Source organism: Leopardus geoffroyi, chromosome C3 (assembly GCF_018350155.1).
Source record: "Leopardus geoffroyi isolate Oge1 chromosome C3, O.geoffroyi_Oge1_pat1.0, whole genome shotgun sequence".
NCBI lineage: Eukaryota > Metazoa > Chordata > Mammalia > Carnivora > Felidae > Leopardus > Leopardus geoffroyi.
Genome location: NC_059338.1, coordinates 10101963 through 10125163, shown reverse-complemented (window position 1 = coordinate 10125163; position 23201 = coordinate 10101963). Strand labels below are relative to the sequence as shown.

General features: G+C 40.0%; 1 protein-coding gene, 1 long non-coding RNA gene and 1 pseudogene across 3 annotated transcripts in view; 2 read left to right on the top strand and 1 right to left on the bottom strand.

The window, feature by feature from the left end:
- Window positions 1-465: 465 nt before the first annotated feature.
- On the top strand, window positions 466-22737 carry BROX (BRO1 domain and CAAX motif containing). 2 transcript variants are annotated; one of them, XM_045455684.1, is made up of 13 exons: window positions 466-569; window positions 3097-3213; window positions 6977-7083; window positions 7436-7532; window positions 10081-10176; window positions 11266-11338; window positions 12962-13067; window positions 13771-13860; window positions 15816-15901; window positions 17816-17897; window positions 18205-18355; window positions 19210-19369; window positions 20623-22737. In XM_045455684.1, the coding sequence occupies exons 2-13, from the start codon at window positions 3113-3115 to the stop codon at window positions 20707-20709; spliced, it is 1236 nt and encodes a 411-aa protein (XP_045311640.1). In that variant the 5' UTR covers window positions 466-569; window positions 3097-3112; the 3' UTR covers window positions 20710-22737. The 2 variants fall into 2 exon arrangements, with proteins under 2 accessions (XP_045311640.1, XP_045311641.1); XM_045455685.1 differs by lacking the exon at window positions 466-569 and adding an exon at window positions 925-1050.
- Window positions 8917-9017, top strand: LOC123587054 (annotated as a pseudogene).
- LOC123586454 overlaps window positions 13271-23201 on the bottom strand; it is a 31726-nt gene continuing 21795 nt past the window's right edge. Inside the window, exons 2-3 of the long non-coding RNA XR_006706798.1 lie at window positions 18615-18720; window positions 13271-13427 (exon numbers count right to left, since the gene is read on the bottom strand). This is a non-coding gene — a long non-coding RNA (uncharacterized LOC123586454). The remainder of the gene's footprint in view (window positions 13428-18614; window positions 18721-23201) is intronic.

The following is a 23201-nucleotide window of genomic DNA, read 5'->3' as shown; positions in this document are numbered from 1 at the left end:
AGGCCGGGCTCTAGGGCGCCATCCTCCCCGGGCCTGGCCCCGACATTAACAGGGCCAGGAGAAACCGCTACGGCCACCACCGCCACCCGCCGAGGAGCCGCCCAAGCCCATTTGCCGCCACAGCCAAACTTTGCGGCTCCGAAGCGGCCGCCCCGCCGAGGCTCCGCCCCCGAGGCCCCGCCCCGCGTTAGGTTGAGGCCGCCCCGCTCCCCCGAGGGCCGCCATCGCTATTGCGGCTTTCTTCCTCGGGTTTCGAGGCCCGGCCGCCTCCTCTCTTCCTCTCGGGAGAAGAGAACGGCAGCTCATGAGGAAAGAGTGGGGAAGAGAAGCTAGGACGGGGCTAAGGAACGGAGAGCTCTGAGGGGGCCGCGACACGCGGCGCCTCCGCCCCTAAGCGGCGAGCACTGCCGCCTCGGTAGCTGTCATGGCGGCACAGGCCACGTGACTTCGGCTCTGCGCAGGCCTGGTTCGGCAGCCTCAGCTGCCCGCCTCCCTCTGTCTCGTTTTCGGACTCGGACATTGCCATTCTTCCATCAGGAGGATTGCTGCACAGACTCCCGACAAATCCAGTAAGTTTGTCATGAGAATGGGCGTTTCCCAGAAATACCCCTACCCCTGGCGTTAACCTGGAGTCCCAAGCGATAGGGTCACCTCCCCGCCCTTTATACGCGTTTTGCAGTCTCCATAGACTCCCGGATAGGGATCTAAAAAAGTCTTCTACTGCCTTGAAACAACCGAAAGGGAGAAAATGAATGTTGGCTCTGCGAATCAATCGTATTCGTATTCGACAGTATCGTCGAATCCCTTTGCCCGCGTCTCCACTGGCAACCGAGGACCTTACACACTAAATGGGCGCTTGTTCCGCTGTGGTCCGCCTGCCTGTCCCGGGTGGAGAGCATCGGCTTTCCACAAAAATGCCTGTTCCGATGAGGGACTCCGAGGGTTGGCGCCTGCGCAAGGTCGCCGCTAGCCTCTACGGGACGGGCTGGGGAGGAAGAGGCTGGGTGGTAAACAGGAAGTGGGCGCTCCGAGCTCGGGGGCGGTGCTCAGGTAGGTTCCTCTGGGGGCCCGGGCCTCGCGAGTGGGGGTCCCCTTTCAGTGACCCAAGACGATGGAGGTGGCAGCGTCTAACCGGCCGTTGTGCTGGTGGCTCTGAGAGTACCCTTGCACCTGCGGGTGGGCGTGTCGCTGTGCTATCCACCCTCCGAGTTCCTGAAAACAGGAATGGCAGGTCTCCAAAGGGGCAAGATGGGGCCGGGCCGAGAATACAGTACTTACCCTCTTCGTTCCTGAAGTAAAGATACACAGAACTGCAGACATTTTCATCCAGGCAGTGGAAGGCCGCCTGAAAAGAGTATTATAGACAAATTGTTGTCACAAAATCAAGTGTATTGTGTGCCTTTGCCTCTAGAAAGCTTGATTTACATGCACATACATGCTGTATTCATTTACTTGTAAAGTTGGTATACGGGGCTATTGTTTAGAGGGTTTTATATACATTTTTAAAGGAGCTCGTTAAATGTTTGGAGCAAGGGAACTTGCTGAGTTTTTCATTGAGCATACAATGCATTGAATATCTGGTTTTGTCGTGAATAGGTAAATATTTTAAGGGAGGTGCTCAAGGAGGTATTTCATATACTGTTCAGCCCACGGAAATTTTTCCCTAGTAAGAAAAGGCAACCAACAACATTGTATAGTGTCTTGCAGTTAATTACACCTTATCAGAATTTCTTGTCTGTTGGTTCCGGTAATCTAATCGCCACATTTAAGTGTTCAGTTAGGCCTTCTGTATTTGCATTATCTACCCAAGGACTTTTAGGCCACTGATGTGCTGTTTTTTGTTTGTTTGTTCTTGTTTTTTTGTTTTTTGTTTTTTGTTTTTTGTTTTTTTTTTTTACCAAAAAGGAGTGGAACTTAATTTTTTTTTTAATGTTTTATTTTATTTTTGAGAGAGAACAAGACAGAGCATGAGCGGGGGAGGTGCAGAGAGAGAGAGGGAGACACAGAATCTGAAGCAGGCTCCAGGCTCTGAGCCATCAGCACAGAGCCGGATGCAGGGCTCCAACCCATGAACAACCAGTTTATTCCCTAAGCTGATGTCAGATGCTTAACCGGCTGAGCCACCCAGGTGCCCTGGAACCTCATTTTTTTAAGCTGGCATTTTACTTAGGTAGTTTTTCAAATATTTTGGGTTTTATAGAATGGAAGTTATTGATCAAGTATTGTGGGTTTTTTTTTTTTTTTTAATGAAAATACAGATGCTTATTAGCTATTTCACGGAAAGTGTATTTATCATAGAGACATGTGCTGTAACTAATTAATTGGCATAAGCAGTACTGTGTTGGAAATAGTTCATTTAAAACCTATTTACTTTAAGTAATCTTAGCAGTCTAAATAAAAATAAAGGTCATTGTTTATACCTGTTTTGGAAATTACGGTCTCATCCTGTGACCTCCTTACTTGCAGCTATCCAACCACATTCCAGTACTTTGCTATTCAAAAGGGTGGTCTGGGGACCAGTAGCATTGGCATCTCAGGTCCTACCCTAGACTGTTGAATTAGAATCAACATTTTAACAAGACCCACCTTCTCCCCATGCTAAGGTGACTTTTATAAAGCACATTAAAATTTAAACATTACTGCTCCAGTATATTTAACATTGGTCGTTAACTGTGGACAAATTTCCAAGTGCTAAGTTTTTACAGGCCTGATCTAAACATAGACTACAATAAATAGGGGGCGCCTGGGTGGCTCAGTTGATTGAGTGTCCCACTCTCGATTTTGGCTCAGGATCCCAGGGTCGTGGGATCGAGCCCCGCATTGGGCTCCATGCTAAGCCTGAAGCCTGTTTAAGATTCTCTCCCACTCCCCCCACTTGCATGCAATCTCTCTCTCTAAAATATAGAGTACAATAAATAGACATTACAACAAGATTCACTCATGTCAATAAAGCATTTTGTTTATATATGCGTATGCTTCATATATATATACTTTAAAAATATATACATATGTTTTTAGTAAACCTTTATTTTTATACTGTTTACGTTATTAAATGTTTTATGTTTAATTTTTATACACTTCCTTTTTTGTTTATAGGAAACATCTGGAGAAAATGACACATTGGTTTCATAGGAACCCATTAAAAGCCACAGCTCCTGTCGCTTTTAACTACTATGGTGTAGCTGCTGGCCCTCCTGCTTCAAAAATATGCAGGTTAGTTTTAGTTAATCTCAATAACTACTGATTGAGCCACTTTTGGATACAAGGTACTTTTTTAGGTTCTGTATTGAACGGGCAATACAGAAATGTGTAATACATTGTCCCTGTCTTTAGATGACTTCTAAACTTATAAACGATGCGTGAAGACTTAAATCACAGATTATTTAAACTTTGGCAGTCATCTAAGCTGCGGTCCATAATTTTAGATCAGTGAGTCCCAGAGAGGCTAAACCAATCACAATGAAGGAGTTAAACTACATGTTACAGAAGTACAAGAGACTCCACAAAGTTGTATATAGATGTTAATTAGCCAGTAGTAGATTAACTAGCTACTGGTTAATTAGCTATCTGGTTAATTAGCCAGATAGTAGATTCATGGAGTTCTGATCAGGGAGAGATCCTGAATGACCTAGAGTGGGCTTTAGGGTGTTCATATAGGAGAAAGGGCTTGAGTTGGGGTTTAAATAAATCATATGCCAGTTCATGGGTTGGCAAACTGTCCTGCAGGTTTGTCCCACTGCCTGTTTTATAAATAAAGTTTTATTGGAACAGAGCCATGTCCCCTCACCCCATTTATTTACATATTATTCTGGCTGCATTTGGCTGCTTTCCTCTACAACAGCAGAGTGGTAATATCAGCAGAGACTTTATGACCCACAAAACATTATAGAAAAGGTTTGCTGATACTTGATTTAGATTGTGAGAAGGGATAAGAAAAGCATTTCTGTCAGGAACACTTTTATTCTAGGGATAGTGAGTAGAGCAGTTTGGAACAAAAGAAAGAGATGCAAAAGATACGTCAAAGGAGGAGTAAACTGGCCAGGTATCTGATTTGCTCTGGGAAGTTGAAAAGGATTCTGTCTGTATGAAACACAGAACCTAGACGATCAAGACCTTGATGGCACCAGTAATGGAAAGTTGAGAGTGTTGCTGCTTTTTCTGGAAAGTAATTGGAGCACAAGGTGGGAAAACTGGCTTATTAATCTAGATCAGAGGTCATCAAACTTTTTCTGTCAAGAGCTAAATAGTAAACATTTTAGGTTTTGTGGGATCATATATAGCTGCTGTTGCATATTCTTTTTAAAATCTTTTTGTTTTTTATTTTTTTTCTTAAGTAACCTCTCCACCCAACGTGGGGCTCAAACTCATGACCCCGAGATCAAGAATCGTATACTCTACCAACTGAGCCAGCCAGGCTCCCCTGTTGCATATTCTTTGTTGATTTTTGCAAACACAAGTGGTGGGCCGTACAGAAACGAGTTAGAGGCTGTAGTTTGCCAACCCCTGATCCTAGACTCCCAGAGGCTGGTCCCAGCTTACCTGTTTTACCTGTAGCATGAGTCTCTTAACTTCTTTGGGTCTAATTATTCATCTGTAAAATGAACAGCCTAAATTAGATGTTTATAAGGTACATTTTTCTGAAATTCTATAATTTTAAAGTGAACGTAACTTTACTCAGCTGGGTTGCAAATGATGATTGAGTGCCTGCTTGGAAATAGCTAGCAAACTATTTGAGTCTAGGCCTTAAGAATTCTTCTTCCCCCCTAGTCTGGGAATTACTCCTGCCTAGCTTCTAGTTAAATAACTCAACAATGACACATTAGTAAGGTAGACCATCCCATCTCTCGTTAGTTGTATATAGTTGTTGGTATATGCTTTCTTGGAATAAGCCTTCATGGAGCTGATACCAAAGAGTAAACATTCCATCTAGACCATTTAAGATCAAGTCTGCACTGTCCTCTAAACATCACTGCTACATCATACCTCTTGTAAATCTTAAAATATTTTAAATGTTAGTATTCTTTCACTCAACAAAGAACCTTGAGTACGTGCTTTATCCTAGGCACCTTTTAAGTTCTGGATATACAATCCCTAGTCTCTCAGTGCTTACAATTTAAGTGTAGTCTTTCATTAGTCATTTATATACAAATGTCTTCAGTCATTGTCCCTTTAATACGATTTCTGAACCCTCACTAAGCGAGTTACCTTCTGAAATCAGATGTGGAACTGGAACCTGACCAAGCTGCATCTGGTGGATGTAGATCTCCAATTGGATACAAAGTTAAGACCTCAGAGAGAAAAGCAAAAAGCCAAAGACTAAACATTGTTGCAGAGAGAAAAGCAAAAAGCCAAAGACTAAACATTGTTGAAGGTGGGAATAGAAAGGGGACATGCCAGGGGCGCATGGGTGGCTCAGTCGGTTAAGCTTCCTACTCTTGGTTTCAGTTCAGGGTTTTGTGGGTTTGAGCCCCGTGTTGGGCTCTGCGCTCGCTGTGCAGAATCTGCCTGGGATTCTCTCTCCCGCTTTCTCTGCCCCTTCCCCACTTGGGCTATCTCTGTCTCTTTCAAAATAAATAAGCACTTTAAAAAAAAGGGGGAGGGCGGGGGAACATGTAAAAAAAAAAAAAAAGTAGAAGGCGCTTCTAGAGATAAGAGGAAATCCTGGAATATTTTGTGTTAGTAGAATAAAGGGAGAAGAGATTTCAAGAAGGAAATGGCGTGGAGCTTGAACCCATGAACTGTGAGATCATGACCTGAGCCGAAACCAAGAGTTGGGCACTTAACCTACTGAACCACCCAGGTGCCCCTAGAATGCAATTCAAAAGTAGAGTTTCCTACTTGGGGCGCCTGGGTGGCTTCTGATACCAGCTCAGGTCATGCATGATCTTGCAGTTGTGAGATCAAGCCCTGCATTGGACGCCATGCTGAGTGTGAAGCTTGCTTAGGATTCTCTTTCTCCCTCTCTCTGCTCCCCCCACTCCCCCTGCCCAAAGTTAAATAAATAAACTTTTAAAGAAATCGTCCTTTAAAAGAAATAAAAACAGGGTTTCCTACTGAATAAAGTATATTGAGATCATGTCTAGTTTTGAAACGTAAGGAGATACTAGAATTGCGTAAATATTGTTAAATTCCTATTTTTCAAAAAACTTGCATTGTGAACTGGTCTATTTAATTTACTAATTCTTGATTCCTTTCTCCCATCTTAAATGCTTGTGTTTATTTGATGTTTTAAAATTTTTTTTTAACGTTCATTTATTTTTGAGAGAGAGAGACAGAGTGAGAGCGGGAAGGGGCAGAGAGAGAGGGAGACACAATCTGAAGCAGGCTCCAGACTCCGCCGAGCTGTCATCACAGAGCCTGATAGGGGGCTTGAACTCAAGAACCACAAGATCGTGACCTGAGCTGAAGTTGGATGCTTAACCAACTGAGCCACCCAGGCGGTGTTTTTTGATGTTTTTTAATGTTTTATTTATTTTTGACAGAGAGAGAGAGACAGAGCATGAGCAGGGGAGGGTCAGAGAGAGAGGGAGACACAGAATCCGAAACAGGCTCCTGGCTCTGAGCCGTCAGCACAGAGCCCGACGTGGGGCTCGAACTCACAGACCGCGAGATCATGACCTGAGCCGAAGTTGGACGCTCAACGGACTGAGCCACCCAGGCGCCCCTTTTGATGTTTTTTAAAATATAAAATGTATATTTTTATTACATAATTGTATACATGACTTGCCCCTTGGATTGGACTGAGTTTATTTTAGTACAACTTTTAAAACAGTTGTTACCAGAAATTTCACTTACCCCCAGTGTTAGTGCTAATTAAATTCATTCCTGTGTACTCTTAGTCATACCTTAGAGGAGGGTGTGTGTGTGGGGGGGGGGGGGGTGTGTGGTATTTTAAAGCTTTTACCATTGAAACTTTTAATCCACTTTAACATAGACTCATCGTAATTCATGACTTACTCTTTCTGTCTCTCGTAAGTGACTTGAGATCGTCCAGAGCACGACTGCTTGAACTCTTCACTGATTTGAGCTGTAATCCAGAAATGATGAAGAACGCAGCAGATTCCTATTTTTCACTTTTACAAGGTTAGTTATTTATAGGAACTTCAAAGTTTTTGAAAAATAGCTATGCGGAAGTTCACATTTAATTCTTAGACTTTACAAATCTGAATAGTCTAGTCTTCTAGTCTGTATTCTTTGGTATATTTGAGTTTCAGAAACATGAGAATGTAAGGGCAGTATTGGTCTTTCTAATGTTTTGAAAAGTAAATGTGTACATATTTCATATTATGTTACCTTAGAAGGAGATGTGAGATATAAAAAGGGAGGGGTGGCAAGGTCTTTTCTACAGGTATCTGGAAAAGTCATTATCTGAAAAAGTTTCTAAACAGAATACCTGATATTCCTTCTAAAACTAAAAGGCTGTACCTTTTTATAGGTTTCATAAATTCCTTGGATGAATCTACCCAAGAAAGCAAGTTACGATATATTCAAAATTTCAAGTGGACTGATACATTACAAGGACAGGTTCCAAGGTAGGTAGTGCGGACAGTACTAAATGGAAGCCATTTTTGTAACTATTTGGCCAGTGGTTAACCCATTGCCTCTGTATCTGAAGAAATAGAACATAGATCTGATCAGCATTTTCTCCTATCGGGAAGCTGGTTAAAAACGTTTGACCTGAACTCTTAATATACTCAATTAAGTAAAAATCTAAATTATTTCTCCTGGATCAAATCTGTGAGATAATCCATACAAATACTACCCAGAATTCAACAGTCTTAGCTGTATTAATAACATGCAAAGAATGGTTTGGGAATTTGGAATCCAAATCTTTTGCCTACCTTTAAGCAGAGCAAAATTTTGATTTTTATCTAGTTTTCTTTTCTGATGGGTACTTCAGATACCTTTGGCCAATCTCTTTCTATTTGTCCCGGGTTCTACCCCAGCTCCATACCCTTTTGAGTCATAGTTTTATTTTTTTCCTAATTTTTCTTCACTGTTTCTTCTCTTTTAAAAAATTTCCTCTCAAAACTCTCTCATCACACTGTTGAAACTAATCAGAACGGGGCGCCTGGGTGGCGCAGTCGGTTAAGCGTCCGACTTCAGCCAGGTCACGATCTCGCTGTCCGTGAGTTCGAGCCCCGCGTCAGGCTCTGGGCTGATGGCTCAGAGCCTGGAGCCTGTTTCCGATTCTGTGTCTCCCTCTCTCTCTGCCCCTCCCCCGTTCATGCTCTGTCTCTCTCTGTCCCAAAAATAAATAAACGTTGAAAAAAAAAAATAAAATAAAATAAAAGAAACTAATCAGAACGGATCTAGTTACAACAGGAACCAGATCATAATGGTGCTAAATTTTTATTGAACTTTTTTTTTTTTTTTTTTTAAGCACCATTGTGTTGTTTAAGTGGCCATATTATCTTGATCTCAATTTGCTGTAGAAAACTGTATAAAGTCAGAAGGGAAGGAAATGGAGATTGCTGAGAGGCCCAGGGCAGCCATGGCAGTGGCAGGAGTGTGGACTCAGGCGCTGTGTCAGGTCTTGTACTGTGTGAATGCCTGCTTCTTCACATCAGATCATGACCTGAGCCAAAATCAAGAGTTGGATGCTTAAGCAACTGAGCCACCCAGGTGCACCTCTCTTATTATTTAAAGGTAAACTAATAAGTTAGATATGCCTACTAGATCGCCAGATGTAATTCATTTGAATGTTCTGAATGCTGAAAAGAATAAGGTTTTACACTATGCATTAAATTTTTTTTCAGTGGGGTAAAACGGTTCTAAGAGTTTGTTCATGGAGCGGGGCAGCTGGCTGGCTCATTTGGTAAAGCGTGCAACTCTTGATCTTGGGGTCATGAATTCAAGCCCCACGTTGGGCCTAGAGCTTACTTTAAAAAAAAGAAAAATTATAAATTTTGTTTAGTGCTCACTTCAGCACATATACTGAAATTGGAACAGTACAGAGATCAGCATGGCCCTTGCTCAAGGATGACACACGAATTTCTGAAACATTCCATTAAAAAAAAAAGTGTCAATATTTTGTATGTTACATTAAACAGGATATCACAAGTTATTTTTGAATGACTAATGTTTTATAACACCCCCCCCTTTTTTTAATCTAAAAAACTTCCCTTTCTCTATTCCTTTAATGATGGTGGCAACAGTTAAATAGAAAATAACAAAGTGGAATCACAATTCTAGTTTCTTTTTGGCTCATTTTTCTGTATGTTAGTATTATGTGTATAAAATAAGGGTATTACTTCTGTTTTCATCATTTGAGACAGATGAAGAATTTCCAGGGTCTTTTCAGAACAATAGTGATTTAAAAAACTGGCATTACCTTATTTGCTTTAGTAAGCCCTTGTCGTCTTCTTTGTGTCATATTTAGTAATAGAATCTGAAGGAATATGCTTGTTTTTAAGACCTTTTTCTTTGTGGTGCATGTACTGATAGGCTTGGCATTCAGTGTCTTTACCAGTTTCACTTCTGTTTGGCTTTTTGACCTGCTCCTCGATTTCTTTTTACAAACCATGTGCTCCATCATGCTAGGTGGGTCACTGCTCTCAGAAAAATGTTGATCCTTCTTGTGCCTTTAATAGCATCATTCCCTCACCTGGGATGTCCTTCTGCTTCCCTTCCCACCATCTTTCAAGGCACAATTCAGAGACTGTCTATACCATGAAACCTTCTTGAATCATTCTAGCCTGAAGCAGTGTCTCCTCTGAATTCCATTTTTTTTAAAAATGTGGTATAAGAACCACCCACTCCAGAGTCAACTGGTTACTTACTGAAAGTGTAGATTCTGGGCCCCTCTCAGACTTTCTGATTCTCTGGAGTTAAGTCCCCCAAATTTATATTTTTAAAACTACTCTGTGTACAATAACCTTTGAGAACCTACTATTCACATGTTTACTATCATGAAGTACATAGTGGGCTATTGTTTTTAGTCATTAATCATAAGGACTGTTTTCTTCATTTTTCCAATTAGCATATAGTTTTTATAATTTTGAGTTCAACGTACAATAGGCTTCATATAGAGATGTGTCAGTAATTGACAGAAGTTAATGAACATGTTTATAATTCTAGTGCCCAGCAGGATGCTGTTTTTGAATTAATTTCCATGGGATTTAATGTAGCTTTATGGTATACCAAATATGCTTCAAGACTGGCTGGAAAAGAAAAGTAAGTCTAAAGGGGAGGGTTATATGCATATGTGTTATTTTTTCAAGTATATGGAGTTTCATTATTAAAAAGTCTAAGCTACTGATAAAAAGTACCACTTCTGTTAAGGGCGAGGTTGCCTCATAATGTTAGTGTTTTAAGTGTCAGAATTATGGAGCCCAGTGTTGGAAAGAAAAATTAATCTTGTCAGAGGTCTTATCTAAATGAAACCCTATACCAAGAAAAGGAAAAAATTGAATATTGGACTGCATAAAAGTACCATAAATAAAGTTAAAAACAAATGACAGATGGTCAAAAAAATCGTAATGCATATGACAAATTGTTTTTGTAATGGAAAATAAAGAGGAAAGGAAAGGATCAACAAATCAATTGAAAATAAGTGAAGGACATGAACAGGCAGCTCCTAGAAAAAGAAATACAAAGATAAGTATGTGAAAAATGTTTTGAAGGATTAAAGAATTGTGACATGAAATAAGATGCAGTTTTTATAATAGTAGAAGTGGATGTCAGCAATATGAAACTGGCAACTATGAGCTGTGGTACATGTGAACATGTGTATAATATGCAGCTATTTCAAAATAAAGTTGAATTGTCAGGGCGCGTGGTTGGCTTAGTCAGTAGAGCACGTGACTCTTGATCTCAGGGCTGTGCATTAGAATCCCATGTTGGGTGTAGACATTACTTTAAAATCTTAAAAAATAAAGTTGAATTGTACATGCTGTTGTAAAATTATGTCTAAAGTAATTTATATGATTAAAATGAGAATAGTGAATATTGTGTGTGTGTGTTTTAAGTGTGTGCATGCACCACGTGTAGAATATTTTGAACTTGTTTAATGCACAGAACATTACCTGGAAGGGAAAACTAGACCTATAGATAGAGTCTTTCTTTTTTTTAATTTGTAGTATCTTCTCTGGATATTCTTCATGTGCATTTGTTACTTTTTTAATTGTCAAATCAGATTTTTTAAAAGGGAGACTAGTGGTGAGAAACAAATGACTAATTTGGTTTTATGATAATTCACTAGTTGTTGGTTTTAATACAAGAAACAGGATTCATCCTCTAACTGACGTAATCACTGTCTTTAAGCATAACAGAAGATGAAGCAAAAGAAGTCCATCGAAGCCTAAAAATTGCAGCGGGGATTTTTAAACATTTAAAGGTAAAGTAATATGACAGTAAAATGTATTCCTCATGCTTTAATTCTTGATTAAATTTTCTTCCTTTGGGGGCTGGAGGAAAGAATTATTTCACTATGTAAAAAGAATCTACTGTATGTCCTGTTTTTCTTACGTTAAGTACTTTGTTGATGAGTGCAGCCAGTTACAGAATCTCACATGTCTTCATTTCAGAGAGTCATCAGTTAATTTTGTTTTTTATTTTTATTTTTTAAAGTTTTTGTTTAAGTAATCTCAGTACCAACGTGGGGCTTGAACTCAGGACCGCAAGATCAAGAGTCACATGCTCAGGGCATCTGGGTGGTTCAGTTGGTGGAGTGTCTGACTCTTGATTTTGGTTCAGGTTGTGATCACCGTGTACTGGGATTGAGCCCTGCATCGAGCTTTGCGTTGGGCATGGAGCCTGCATGAGCCGCTTTCTTTCTGTCTCCCTCGCTTGTGCTCTCTCTTGCTAGAGTCACATGTTCTTTTGACTGAGCTAGTCACACACCCTATCAGTGACTTTTACGATTGGAAAACTCAAGCTGTAATCACCTGTCTCTTTGGAAAAGACAGGAGAAAACAAAGTACACACATTGATGGTTCTTACCATCTGGGTGCAGCAGTTGCCGGGATAGTCATGGTCGTGCAAAACTGAACTTCTGAGTGTATTCTCTGTATCTCAGTGAAAATGTTGAAGGGCAGTCAGCCTGCACTCATTATATTAAATTGCCTGGAGCTGTGATGGAAATTAGAGAAAAGACTAATGTATTTAGTAATCAGGATTACCCCCACTTCATTCTAATTAAACTGATATTTACTGAACGCCTTCCAGAGGCCAATGATGGGCTCTCTCATGATAAAATAGGATGCAGGGGGCGCCTGGGTGGCTCAGTTGGTTAAGCACCCAGATGTTGATTTCTCTCTTGGTCGTGAGATTGAGCATTGCGTCTGCACAGTGCAGAGCTTGCTTGGGATTCATTCTCTCTCTCTCTCTCTCTCTCTCTGCCCCTCTCCCTCCCTCCCTCTCCCTTCCTCTCCCTCCCCCCTCCCCAGCTCATGCTCTCTTTCTCAAAATAAATAAACATTAAAAAAAAAGATGTTTTTACAGTAATTAAAAACCTGTGATCCTGAGTTATCTATTATAGACTTCTTTAGACTCTGCTATTATTAATGAGTGAATAATTCTAGCCATCATGCAAAAGAGAACTTTGGTTACTGTTTCAGTTAAACATTTTCTAAGATGAAAATACGACCTGCGTATCTAAGCTATGTATTTTGGCCCAAAGTTTGCAGAAGTTTATGAGAAGCTTTAAGTTTTGGTATACAGGAACTTTTATTCTCTATAAGCTTAATATCGCTCCTCTTTACACAATTTTGCTGTCTGGAATTTTTCTTTTCTTTTTTTTCTTCCCCCTTCAAGACTTTTATTTTAAACACTGTGGGGCTCGAACTCATAACCCCGAGATCAGGGATTGCATGCTCTACTGACTGAGCCAGCCAGATACCCCCTGAGTTTCTGATAAATCCCCAAATTGAATGTCTAATAACTTCCATTTTGTTTATCTGTAACAATTGGGTTAAAATAAAATTTGACTTCTTTATTTTTGTTTCTCTTTCTCTCTCAGGAAAGTCATATCCCAAAGCTCATTACACCTGTAGAGAAGGGGAGGGATTTAGAGGCACGGCTCCTGGAAGCTTATGTTGTCCAGTGTCAGGCAGAAGCTCAAGAAGGTATCCTAAATATTGTAAGATTTTGCTTTTTTTTTTTTTTTTTTTTTTGAAGAAATCTCTACTGGCATCTAATTCTTTTTTTTTAATCAGAATTAGATGAATTTGAGTTTCACATCTTGAGAAATTTCTAGTGAGGAATAATTTCACTGTCAGCATTTGCCTTCATGCATGGTTTATAGGAAAAGGCCTTGCAGTTTAATGGATCTTTTAAGAAGGACTTTAATTTCATGCCATTTCTGACAGCAACAGATGAATTATGTAGCTCCTCTTTTCCCCATCTCCCTTGCTCATTTCTTTTTCTCTTCCACTGTTTGCCTTGCCTTTCTTCACCTTTCAGTGGCAGGAAATAAATGAAGACTCCTGTAAAAGCAACAAAGAAACTTTGTAGGCTTTTTGTTTTTCTTTCAAATTCCAGTGCCCTGGAGGGATTCGTTTTCCTCTGACATGCTACTTTGTAGTAGTAGTTTTTTGTGATCTAGTAATTAGCTAGTGATTTAAAGAAATAGTGTCAGAACCAGCAAGCTTATTAGTGTTTTCTGTTTCTGTTTGCACTTTCTGTAACTTACTTTTCATGTTAAAATTCTTGACAAATTGTGTTAAAATGCCAAATAGATTGTTGGGATGGCTTTTGCTATTACAGTTAACTTAGTATGAATGCAAGTGAACTTAATTATGCATTCACTTTGCTGTGCTTTGGTGACAGTAACAATCGCTCGAGCAATTGAACTGAAACACGCGCCCGGCCTAATTGCTGCACTGGCATATGAGACGGCCAACTTCTATCAAAAAGCTGGTGAGTTTATAATTCTCTTGTTGTATTTTTAGTCTTTAGATGTTCAGATTAAGCTCATGGTTTAATAGGGAATAAGCAAAACAAAAAGATTCTCTAGGTTATTTCTTCATTTGCAAAACTGGAATAATGTCTACATTATTTTATTAATCTTGGTTAAAAGAATGAGAGCTGTTCACAGGTAATATGCTGCATAACTGTTAATGGAGAGGCCAGTGTTATAGTTCTTAACCAGTTATATGTAATAATTACACAGGTGTTTTAGTTTTGAAGTTTTTTGGGTCTTTATAATAACCTATGGTTGTCATGAAACCAAACTCCAGAGAATTAATATAACTGACCTATAATTTAACTGTTAGCAGGCTGGGAAGTTAGGACTAGAACTCAGGTCTTCTCAGTAGCTTGTTATTCTTTTCATTCACTTATTCAGGAAACATGCATTTATTTTTGTTTATGGGATGGTTACTACTCTAGTTGCTAGCTATACAAAGATCAGTGTATAGACAGAGTCACATCTAGGGAAGGAAACAAACCTGTAACCACATTATAATAGCATAAGATAAGATGTGACTACAGCAGTGAAATGAAAACCTCAAGGATCCAGGCATGCTAGAGGAGGCTTTCTATGAGAAGGTGGTGTTTGGGCCTTATTTTGAAATATAAATAGAAGTTTTGAGTTTGCTAGGAAGCTTTAGCATATGGGAAAAGTAGAACATTCTATAGCATGTACAGAGATAAGAAAGAATTTGGCACATTCTGGGACCTTTAAACAGATGCTCTTAGCTGAGGCACAGGATGAGTGATAGGAGAAAAGGTTAGGTAAGTTTGCACGTGTGAGATCATGAATTGGTTTGTAGCCTTAGAAGTTTCGCTTTTATTTGGTAGATCATGGACCCGTGAAAAGGTATAAAGCAAATCTGTTTTGATTGGATTTGAATTTAGAAAAGCTCTATAGGGGCACCTGGGTGACACAGTTGGTTGAGCCTCCAACTTCGGCTCAGGTCATGATCTCACAGTTCCTGAGTTCAAGCCCCACATCAGGCTCACTGCTCTCAGCACAGAGCCCATATTGGATTCTCTGTCCCCCTGTCTCTGCCCCTCCCCCACTTGTACTCTTTCAAAAATAAACAAAATGTTTAAAAAAAAAAAAGAGGGGCGCCTGGGTGGCTTTGTCGGTTAAGCGTCCGACTTCGGCTCAGGCCATGATCTCACGGTCCGTGAGTTCGAGCCCCGCGTCGGGCTCTGTGCTGACAGCTCAGAGCCTGGAGCCCGTTTCAGATTCTGTGTCTCCCTCTTTCTCTGCTCCTCCCCTGTTGATGCTCTGTCTCTCTCTGTCTGAAAAATAAATAAAAACGTTAAAAAAAAAAAATTAAAAAAAAAAAGATCCCTATAATTGCAGGATGAGAAATGGACTTGTGAGGTGAAGGCTGACTCCACTTAGTGTTAAGGAAGAAGGGATCGTAGTCTGTGGAGGAAGGGACAGAAGCTTTGACAAAACAGAGAAGTAGGGAGCAGAGGAGAAATGGATGAGAGAGAAGTTGGCAGGATGTGAATGTGCGTGTTAGGGAAGGTTCAGCCTGGGGCGATGGACCAGGAAGGAGGGTGTCTGCTGCTGACTGGGGTTACCACACTATGCAGTTTGCTATATTATATAAAGAAAGGAAAAAGTGTAACAGTGTAATTTATATTTTTCTTAAGGTTCTATTTTTATCATTATTTTAAGCCTAAGTTGCATTACCTATCAAAGGAGGTGACATGGTATGCAAACAGCGTTATTACGCAGTTAAAGTATAGTTATGGGAAAATCACTTCAAAGCAAAGTTTTTTTTAGAAAATATGTAAATGCTTGAGTTTTAGACTTGAATGGCATTCTGCTTTTAGCATCTGAACACATGAACTAAAAATCTTCTAGTGAATCGGGGTGAAATTATATTTTGCTTTTTAAAATGTAACTTTAGATCATGCTTTATCCAGTTTGGAGCCTGCATACTCTGCTAAATGGAGAAAATATCTTCACTTGAAAATGTGTTTCTACACGGCTTATGTAAGTACTGATAACCTGAAAACCAGTGTAAATTTACTGTCTTTCTAGCCCCGTGCTTGCTAGGTCTGTCATTTTGTAAATTAGCATTGCATAAATGATGGAAAGCTGTCAAATGTTTACCGACAGCCAGTGCAACTCTTGTGAGCTGAGGTGGGTGGAAAGAGACGACGGAGAATTGTAGCACTGGGTTATAGTGATGGAATTACTATTTGATTCAAACCCACTTTTTATTATTTATTATTATTTCTTTAATTTTTATTTATTTTTGAGAGAGAGAGAGTGTGAGCAGGGGTGGGGCAGAGAGAGAGGGAGACAGAATCGGAAGCAGGCTCCAGGCTCCGAGCTGTCAGCAGAGCCTAACACGGGGCTCGAACTCACAAACTGCAAGATCATGACCTGAACCAAAGTTGAATGCTTAACCATCTAAGGCAGGCCCCCTAAAACCCACTTCTTTTTAAAGTTTATTTATTTTATTTATGTATTTATGTGTTTATGTAAATATAAAATTAATATATAAATATATATATTTATGTCTATATTTATAAAGTTTACTTTTTTATCTTGAGAGAGAGAGGGAGAAGATAAGCGGGGGAGGGGCAGAGAGAGAGGGAGAGAGAGAATCCCAAGCAGGCTCCATGTGTCAGCACCAAGCCAAAGCATGAGGTCATGCCCTGAGCTGAGACCAAGAATTGGACACTTAACCAACTGAAGCACCCAGGTGCCCCTCAAACCCACTTTTAAGCTGGAACCTCTGTATACTTAATGAGAATTCTCTCCTTTCATCTTGTACATTGAAGAAGATATGTACTGATCCTGATCTTAAGGCATACCACACAACATATCCCCTCAGTCTGTGAAGAAGCCTTAATAAGCACTCTTTTAGAAGCTACTTATCAGTTTCTTCCACCCACCAAACAAACTTACTTGTTTGTTGGTTAGAATATCATGTGAGAGATAATCAAACACCTTTTTCAGACCCGGGTAGATACTTTTATTTCTTCTACCTTGGGATCTGTTTTCAGGCATACAGTGTTGGACCATGTGCAATGCTTGGGTTTGATACAGACATTTAGAGTGAGCATGTTCTTTTTCAGGCTAATAACCTTTCTCTTGAAACCCGTTTAGTTATTATTAACCTTAGAATCCTCCCTCCTGTCCCTCTGCATTAGCACAGTAATTTCCCTCCTTTATCTGCAGTGCCCAAATCTTAAAAACCAATTTCATTATTGAAAAGTACTTTTGGGGCTCCCAGGTGGCTCAGTTGGTTGAGAGTCTGATGTTGGCTCAGGTCATGACCTCGTGGTTCATGAGTTCTAGCCACACCTTGGGCTCGCTGCTGTCATGGAAGAGCCCACTTCAGGTCTCCTGTCCCCCTCTTTCTCTGTCTCTTCCCTGCTTGCGCTCTCACTCAAAAATAAATAAATCTTAAAAAAAAAAAAAAAAGCACAAACACTAAATTTTGCGGGGCGTCTGGGTGGCTCAGTTGGTTAAGCATCCAGCTCTTGATTTTGGCTCAGGTCATGATCCCAGCCCAGGATCCTGGAATCGAGCCCCGCGTTGGGCTCCACGCTGAGCACGGAGTCTGCTTGGGATTGGAATTCTCTTTCTATCCCTCTGCTCCTCTCCCCTGCTCATGTTCTCTCTCCAAAATAAAAATATACATATGTTAAAAGAAAATCCTTTTTCCTCTCACCCCATGGTTAGAAGGTTAGTTTGGTTGAAAGCGTGACATAATCCCACTTTTTTTATACTAGCAGAGATTGGGGGAAGCTTATTCAAGTAAAGAAATGTAAGGGATGGCATTGATATTCAAACAGTGGATGAAGGTCCACTTCATCTGATGCATTTATAAAACAGTGATAGCAGAAAGCATCGTTTGGGGAGAGAATGAATAAGAATTTGTTTCTTTATCAGGCTTACTGTTATCATGGTCAGACTTTGTTGGCTAGTGATAAATGTGGCGAAGCAATCCGGTCTCTCCAAGAAGCAGAAAAATGTAAGTATTCCTGCCAGAATATTAACGCCCTTCTTAAACACAAAAGTTTTATCATGAAAGAAATAGGCAGTTAAAAGAGATTTTGGCTGAGTTCATGAAAGAGGATGGGAACTCAAGTGAGGAACTGGAGAGAGAGAAACAACGTTTCAAAAACCAGAAAGCTGTAGAAAACAGCCCCCTTCCCTTACTCTATTACTGGTATCACTGTCACACTAGGTAAGGAGCAGAAAAGTTGCCATCATCTCTGACTTAAAGCTTCCTTAGTATAAACAATAAGTGGATGATTTTATATCCCTTTCACCTGCAGTTTATGCAAAGGCAGAAGTACTGTGCAAAGAATATGGAGAAACCAAGGGACCTGGGCCCACGGTCAGACCCTCAGGACACTTGTTCTTTCGGAAGCTCGGAAATCTTGTGACAAACACCCTAGAGAAGTGTCAGAGAGAGAATGGGTTCATGTGAGTACAGCTCGGTGTTTTGGCAGCACGAATGCTAGTGTGTGTATCTACAGTCACAGCGTTTAAATAGCAATACTGTTGTCACAGGCTCCCAGTCAGTCTCTGCCCCACTTTGTGTCACATTGCACTCAACTCGAATTTTCTCTTTAAATTGGTGGTAAAATTCCCTCCTGTCGGACCTCGCTTCATCCTGCTTCTGATACATATAAAAGCAGATGTTACAATTTTAAGGTAGGTTATTAACAAAGAGCTCACTTACAGTGTCTCAGTTTTCTCTTCTTCCTTTCCCTGGTGTTTCTTCCCTGCGAGTTATATGGAGCTTCTCTGCTGCTCTCACGTGGGCATCCCGCCCTGCTCACAGCCACCTGTAAAGCAGGGAAATGGGTTTTCTGTCCATCCTGGCTAGTCCTGTCAAGCAGTTTTCCATTGTGAGGGCAGCATTGTTCAAACTGCAGATGACCACCTATGTAGATGGGTAGAATCTGTCTTGTCCCTGCTTTTTCTCTTTACAGTCTGCCCCTTAACATGCCGCACCTGGTCATACCAAGCCCTTTTACTTCGTCAAATATGCCTAGTATAACTTGCCTCACCCGTTTTGGAAAGCATTCCTGAACCGCCCTCTTCCCCTGACAGCATGTTCTCATGGCATGCGATGTCCGTCAGAGCTTCTGTTACGTTGCATTGTAGTGGACAGGTTCCCTGACTGTCTCATCTACTCATGCACGCCGCATGAGGCAGGAGAATCTTCTCTGTCCTATCATTAAATGGTCTCTTTCTCGCACAGGGCCTTGAACACAATAGCTGCTCAAGTAGTTAATGAATGAATGAATTGCTGTTTAAATTGCTTTTTGCAGTTACTTTCAAAAAATTCCAACAGAAGCCCCACAGCTGGAACTCAAAGCAAATTACGGTCTCGTAGAGCCTGTACCTTTTGAATTCCCTCCGACAAGCGCACAATGGACACCGGAAACGCTGGCCTCGTTTGATCTCACCAAAAGACCCAAGGATGACAGTGTACGCGACTGGCTTTTTTCCATTTGTTCACAGAGGTTTAAAAAGAGAATTCAGAGTTAGCATTTTGTTATTTTTCTCTACTTAAGTAGATCGAGATATATACACATATGTATCTTTGTCTAAATGTTAAGTTAGCTAACTGCAGTGTTGGTGTGATGTGTGTTGTTGAATTGTGTCAGAGATTCGATCTCTAGGCCTTAATTATCCTCTGATTTCTTACATAATTGAGGCTGTTTTCAACACCTTATCTTGCCTTTTTACAATTTATCAGAGCCTCCTTTAGGAACAGTGTGGGAGAACAAGTCTAAGGATGGATGGCTTATCCATGTTTATATTGCTATAGCAATATTCTGTTTTTGATTTAGCTGCTGCAGGGTATTTGAAGATTTGACCTTATTTCAACGTTCCATGAAATCATCCAGGGGTAAAATAAGACTGCTTTTATTCACTTATATCTAAGTACATGTTGGTGTACTAAATCAAAGATGAGATTAAGTGGGAAATTTATGGTCTGACTGCCCGAAGAGGAGGGGTCTGTGAAAAACAGGGAATGGGAATTAATTTGCAGCCATAGCTCCTTCCTTGACATTGGGTTTTTATATAATTTCCTACCCATTCTGAAATCATTAGTACTTAAAATGACTGTCTTTTTATCCTGGTCAGCCTCTAAAATAATGCGATAAGAAGTAGCCTGTTACTGTCCTGAGATATTTTCAAACTTACGAGTTCCACATGCATAGACTCATCACTCAGTTTCTCTGTCCTCAGAAAGAGTGCAAGCACCATTAGCTTGATGTCTGCCTGCCTAGGTTTTCATCTTCACTGAAGCGTTGCTTTCTGATTACTTCTTAAATTGAATTGATATGTAGCATTTGGAAAAGCTTTGTTAATTTCAGCGTTGGGTAATTTAATACAACATCTTTAAAAAGCCTAAGGTGGGGGCGCCTGGGTGGCTCAGTCAGTCAAGCGTCCGACTATGGCTCGGGTCAGGATCTCACGGTTCGTGAGTTCGAGCCCCGTGTCGGACTCTGTACTGCTGGCTCAGAGCCTGGAGCCTGCCTTGGATTCTGTGTCTCCCCCTCCCCCGCTCATGCTCTGTCTCGGTCTCTCTCTCTCTAAAATAAAATAAACATAAAAAAAATTAAAAGTAAAGATAAATAAAAATAAAAAGTCTAAGGTGGAAAAGATCTAGTGTTTGTTTTCCAAATCTTAGTTTATTATGTACTTAAAACTGTATTTCTTTTTCTCCCTAGACCAAACCCAAAGCAGAAGAAGCAGTGAAGCCTGTCAGAGAACCAGATACCAGACCTCAGAAGGACACGGGATGTTCCATCTCCTAAAATACACTGATAAAATGTGCACTTCGAAGTTCTCTACTAGTAGATAAGATAAACCCTGGGACTTCAGTTCGTATTTCTTAAAAGGTTTTCTCTGAAGCCCGTAGAATGATTTAGTACATTCGGAGGGAATCTGCCTTCAGTTTATTTGTTCTTGATTTTTAATATAGTAGAGATGTTTCATGCTTTGTTTCCAAACCCTTTTTAATCAGGACAACATGTAAAAGATTTTACTGTGCCCCTGAAGGGCGTATCTGGGGGTTGGGTTTTTTTTTCTTCAAAGTCTGGGTTGTAGGAAGTTTCAGGTTAATATAGGCCAGAATCACGTGGCGTCAGGTATGTTTTTCTATCTTCACAAAAAGTTTTATTTTCCTTCCTCTTACCTGATACCAGAAGAATGACAGGAGTTGGTTTTTAACAGTTTTCTTCCTCTTACCATTATGTTGTCACACAGACTTGTGTTCTCTTCAAATCCCTTACATTTGTAAGAAGCTATAATTTGTTCCAAAAAATCAGTGTTTATAGGTATTTTGAGACCATTTAAGAACTTCTGTTCTGGTAGCCCTGCACTTTATTTCAGCTTCAATAAACCTACAGTGATTTTTACAAGTACTTTTTCTAATGGGTTTTTTACTTCGAGGACAGAACTTTGTGACAGCTCTTCATGTTCCCATGTGAGAGAACACAAACATTTTTGCAGAAGTCAGGTATTTCACGATGTAAAGAAAAAACATCAAACCTAAGCGAGATAGGTTGTCCTGAATTACACTGCTAACTCTACTTTTTGGTCACAGAAGTTATGGTAAGATGCCTTTGTTACTGATTTCAGTGTGCGTTATTTCTATATGGTCTTCTAATTTACACATCCTATCAGAATCGTATTGCTTTAGGCCAAAGGCCATAGCAAAAACAAGAGCAAACATATAGTATGAACTTAAAATCAGCTTGTAATATTTGAAACAGTTTAGCGTGTACACAAACTTGGGAAATAGTGGATGCATGCTGCTTTAACAAAAGTCACACGTCTGTAGTGTTATCTTTTTTGATTATTCTTCTGGGGCGTTAGCTAATTTTCCTATTACAAATGACAGATTGGTTCACTTAATAGAAATAGTGTATAATGAGAGCTTACTACGCGCCTGGCACTCTGCTCAACACTTACGTAGGTAAACCATTGACTCCATATGGTAGCCCTGTGGCAGATAAGTGAAATCTGCATAAGCTGTTGAAATAGGAATAAACATTTCATGGTGAAGAATAAAGAGATTATTCCTATCTTAATCAGTATTGTGTGCAAAGAATCACTTAAGTCGTAGTTTTCACTCTTGAAAACTACAAAGAATCAGAGTTTTTTTTAATATACGGAAATGCTAATAACTATACCATTTAATATTTGAAACTGCAGTTTCTAGAATAAGTGGAGTAATAACTGGACTTTTAACTTTATTTTGCTGTCTACAGAAACATACTTTAATGAAATTTCACTGTATATTACGTGACACTACAAAATCACTCGTCTGTTTGCTGTTTGCCATTTATGGACAGAACTTTAAACTTGTGCCAGCTTGTTCTTCTCGGCCTCGTAGGACCTATTTATCTTGGGTACTAGTACTCATTAACCTAGTTGCTAAATTTTCACGTTGACACTTGGGGGTTATACTACCATATATGGAATGAAAACATGTCATATGTTCAGTGCTTTTGTAAAATGCAGGAAATACTGGTATTACTTTAAATCAATAATTGGCAACTTCGACATGAGCAAGTAAGAAATATTGTGTTGACTGAGCAAAAGTGATGCTTTGTGACTAAAATACCCCATTATATATCTTCTTTGAAATGGCGTTGGAAATTTGGGAAGGTGACACACGTCAAGCAGCTGCATGAAGGTTGTAGAGGGTGTAACTTTGTGTTAGGTGTTGCGTATATTTTCGTCCTTCGTTTAAACTGGATAATGACCGCCAACAAAAGTGTTGTTTGTATAATGCATTATCTTTTTATTTATGAAAATAAAAGTAATTTTACTTATAATTTCATTGGGATTTTGTTTTTCGATAAACATTTTTACACTTATTAAACCAGTTACCATTAATACAATGCAAAAACCCTAATTCTTCACAGTAAAGTTTTAAAATGACACACATTTGTATTGTTTTACGCTACATGAGTTCATTAAATATTCAACGCTCCTCAATCTATTTGGCTTTTATTTCTGTTTCTTGGTACTTAGCGCCACTGAATGGCAAAGTAGGATCGGAGTTGGCCTGTGTCTCCCTTCCTCAGCACAGTCCAGCACCATGCAGTTCTGTGGACTGTGGGAGACTCGGCTGGAGAGCCCGTTGTGGCTGTGCTGTGCTCTGTAGAAAGCTGTCCTTTGGCAAGTTGAGGTGGGTTTCCAGTACTGTATAAATGTACTGAGAAATACAACCCCATTCAGAAATGGTGCCTCATTTTCCAGGGTGTGCTTTACAAAATCACACATTTCCTACCTCTTT